The sequence below is a fragment of the Lipotes vexillifer genome, unplaced genomic scaffold (assembly GCF_000442215.2).
Source record: "Lipotes vexillifer unplaced genomic scaffold, Lipotes_vexillifer_v1.1 scaffold1122, whole genome shotgun sequence".
Lineage (NCBI taxonomy): Eukaryota > Metazoa > Chordata > Mammalia > Artiodactyla > Lipotidae > Lipotes > Lipotes vexillifer.
The window spans coordinates 1654997-1658943 of NW_006798649.1; the positions used below are offsets into that span (position 1 = coordinate 1654997).

The 3947-nt window shown below is 43.4% G+C and overlaps 1 protein-coding gene across 1 annotated transcript in view; it reads left to right on the top strand.

The window, feature by feature from the left end:
- SLC60A1 (solute carrier family 60 member 1) overlaps positions 1 to 1744 on the top strand; it is a 25496-nt gene extending 23752 nt beyond the window's left edge. The window contains exons 9-10 of the mRNA XM_007470687.1: positions 421 to 541; positions 1689 to 1744. Of these exons, the coding sequence (XP_007470749.1) occupies positions 421 to 541; positions 1689 to 1744 (177 nt within the window). The remainder of the gene's footprint in view (positions 1 to 420; positions 542 to 1688) is intronic.
- The last annotated feature ends 2203 nt before the right edge of the window (positions 1745 to 3947 follow it).

The following is a 3947-nucleotide window of genomic DNA, read 5'->3' on the forward strand; positions in this document are numbered from 1 at the left end:
ATACACACACACACACACACACACACACACACACACACATATATCATAATAAAAGGATATGTATATATATCTCTCTCCGCTGCAGAGTTCTGGTCAGGGCTTGAGGGTATAGAAACAGCTAATATGATTGGAGTTTTAAGGAAGATACGGAGATTTTCAAAGGTTCCAGGACACAGAGCTGAAAGGGACTGCAGGGGTCACTGGGTCCAACCTCTGCCGTACAGCAGGATTTCTGCCACCTCCAGAAACATAACCTTGAAACAAGGCCAAGATGTCCCTCCTACCAGTGTTTCTGTCTATTGGCATCATGGGCCAGAACTTGACTGAAAAACCTGCTGAGGCCCGAGAAGGCTGCTTCCTCCAATACATCTTTATGTGCGGTTTTGATGGCCTGTTTCTCTGTGTTTTCCCCTTTGGCAGATATTCCAGGCTCAGGGCAGCTATAGTTTCCTGGTCTGTGGCGTGATCTTTGGTGGCTTGGCTTTTACCTTCTATATCTTGCTCCTGTTTTTCCACAGGATGCACCCTGGACTCTCATCAGGTAAGGAAAGAATCTGTTTCTACACAAGAGGAGGAAAACAGAGCAGGGGGGCACGTGAGAGATGCTGTGGATCTTAGCACGCCACAAATGATGTTCTGTTCCAAGTAAAATGCAAGGAAATGTTTATTTTTCTACAGCTTCCTTTCCCCCTCTTCCTGCTTTGCCCTGCGATTGTCTGTGCTGGGCTCTCAGGGCAAGAGGGAACGGGATAGGCTGACTCATGGTTTCTCCATCAGGAGAGGGGCATGGTCTGTGAACTGGCTTCCTGCATCCCACCAGACCAGGGGACCATGGGCCAAGAATCGCATTCCAGCCTGTGCTGAGCACTGAGAGGCAGAGCCTGCCTCCTTGGCTGGAACTCGGCCCAGCAGCCTAATTGGCCATTTCTTTGCAGCTTGGGACTTGACTCGAGTCCAAATCTCTTTTTTCAAAAAGAAGTCCTTCAGGCCAAGTGGCAAAGAAAAGCTCCTTCAGGGCAGAGACACCTCCTAAGAATAGTCTCGCTCCTGGAGACCCCAGGCAGGGGGAGTCCCAAAGCTGTTTTCATAACCCTGAGCCCTCACCTGCCTTTCCACCCAGAGCTCTCAGAGTCCCAGCAACTGAACCAGCTGTGCACATAGCCAGTTCTTAAGAGAAGGTGCCCAGGCAGAACCCTATCCTCTTCATAGAAAGTAAAATACCAATCACAGAAAGACTGAAGGGTCAGGCATCCATGGTCCTGTCTCTCAGTAGGTGATCATACACTCCCTTTAAACATCAGTGTGGGCCCCCCAGTCAGGACACACTACATCCTTGTGCCTGAGGTGGCAGGTACCAGAGTTGTTCAGTCCAGCACTCGGCACAGGGCCTTCAGTTAGGCCACCGTTCAAGAAAGCTCTGATGAATATCCAATGAGTAAGACTTAATGAGTTCCCTGTTCACGGGAGACAAAACAAAACAAAACAAAACATATTCCCCAAGCCCTAGACACTAGTCTCAGCAAACTGCCTCCACCGACTAGTCTGCCAGAACTAGTAGGTCTGACTTTCCACTCGGCTTCCTAATGTGAGCCATTGAATGGCAGAGAAACAAAAAGTAAGCCGTCGGGATGAATAAGGGCTAGTTAATCAGAACTGCTCAAACATGCTACCTGTGTTTTCTCTTGTAGTTCCTACCCAGGACAAAGCACTTGGAATGGAAAGCCTGGAGTGCTACCAGAGGTAAAACTAGATGGAGGAGGCTGGTGAAGACTTCCGGCCTCTTGAGCACTAGCTCAGGTCAAAGGGCTGAAGAAAGCTGGGGTGGCAGCGGAGGCAACCTCTCGATGCCTTGGTTCCAGTCTTCACTAATACTTGGTTGGGTAGAAGAAATTAAATTGAGTTCTGGTACCTGGGTCCTCCCTGGGCAAATCATTAGATGTGTACCTGGCTATTCAAGTTACTCTCGTCTTCCCTGGCTCAGACTTTTGGTAAGAGCGGGCTAGGATACCCAGCTGGGAAGGAAGAAGACAGCTAGATGCTTCGCTCCACTGGCCGCCTCCTTCATGGACCACACCCTGGGTTTGAAGATCACTCTTGGTTGAAGTTTGAAAAAATAAGTTGAAATTATAAAGAGCGATGATCATTGCTATATGTAGATAGACTTTAAATTAACCAAAACAAACCCCAGGTTATTCCCTGGCATGCTCAAAGGATTTACGTGCTTTTACTTATTATAGTCCAAAGGCCCTCCAACTCCTGCTGCTGCTGTCAGTAGTTCGTCTGTAATCGAAAACATCGAAAGGAAAAGTTGAATCTTGCTACCTTTGGGGCACTTCAGTGGTATGCTGGGCTAGCTCCTACCAGCTTATAAAAGCCAATTGTTAAGTTTTCATTTTGAGAGCTGGTTGTTAAACCCAGCCATTATTTAAAATTAAATTAGAGAAACTTATTACCTTTGTTTTTAATGTAATTTAACTGTAACTACTCAAAACTCATCACTTCCTAACTTTTTTATACCTATGCTCTTGAAGTTATTTATTGTGCTTGCAGGGTAGAAATATTATATAAAGGTATGCTTCCGTGTATGTCTTTCCAACTCCACTTTCAGTGATAACATGTTAGTGGCTTGAGATCAGCCATGGAGGGAGTATTTACACCACAGAAATTGGCAAAAGCTACAAATCATGGCTTTATTGTCCCCTTGGAGAGCCATTTGATAAACATTTACCAGCATACCACTGCTAATCATCAATGCTAATTGGTCCAGAAGTTGTCTGGGAGAATGGGATAGAGTTTCTGCTTTTCTTACTGACATTGAATGGCTTATAAAAGGTATAGAAACCGCATTAAGAATTTCTCAAAAATATCTAATTTAAACTTTACATCTTCTATAGGGAAAAAAACTCTTTATATCACGTCAGAATTTTCTTTAACATAAAGCTGGACGACTGACCAATTCGAGCCGTGCAGTATACTGAAAGCAGTGTCTGTCAAGGAGTATCAGCTCCTGTCCAGATCAAATCCTGTAGTAATACAGAGACAGAATGCAAACTCAGCAACTTGGAGCGGTTAAGAGTGCTGAGACTTCTGTAAGTAGTGAAATGGCTATTACAGTGGCTGTTTGTGTGTTAGTTTACCAGCACTTTCTCTGTGTAAATACAAATGTACATGTATAAATATAAAATAAGTGGATTGTGGTTCTCAATAACCTGTCCAAGTGGAGCAGTTCACATGCCCCACACCAAAGGCTTATCCTGGAACCATCGGCATTGTCATGTTAGCCAGCTCCATCTGCCATCAACATGGTGTCACAGTGAGAATCTGGCTATAGAGAGAGACCTGGTTCAAGCCCTGGCCTCACCTTGTAGCTGTGTGGCCCTGGGCAGATCACTGAGGCTCTTCCAGTCTTGCTTTTTTTGTATCTTTAAAGTGATATTTCTAAAAGAACCTTACCCTACCTCAAAGGAATTCTGAAAGAATTAAGTGAATTTGTGTAAAGCAATTATCATATGCCTGACATAGAAATTTGCTTAATAACTGTTAGCAATTTTTATTTTTAAAACCTCCTCGTTAGCAGCTTAGAAACTGTTCATATGTTTGGTACATATTTATTGTAAATCAAACAGATCCAAATTCTTTTGAAAGCTGGTGGTCTAGGGGTATAGTTTTAACTATGCCTGTAAACACTTAAAAGGATTAGATGGCAGCCAGAGTTATTTGTGCAACCTAACCAGAGTGAGTGACTGACCTGCGGAAAAAGAAAGCAGCTATATTTTTCTTGTGTTTTTTTTCAAGAAAACATCCATTTTATACAGATTTAGAAAGAAGAATCAATAGCTATATCTAAGGTGATCATGATTAACTTGTGAATATAGAAAACAAGATTGAAACAAATCTAAGAGTACCTTTCCTAAAATAAAATATTTTAAATTTAATAAGCATGTTGT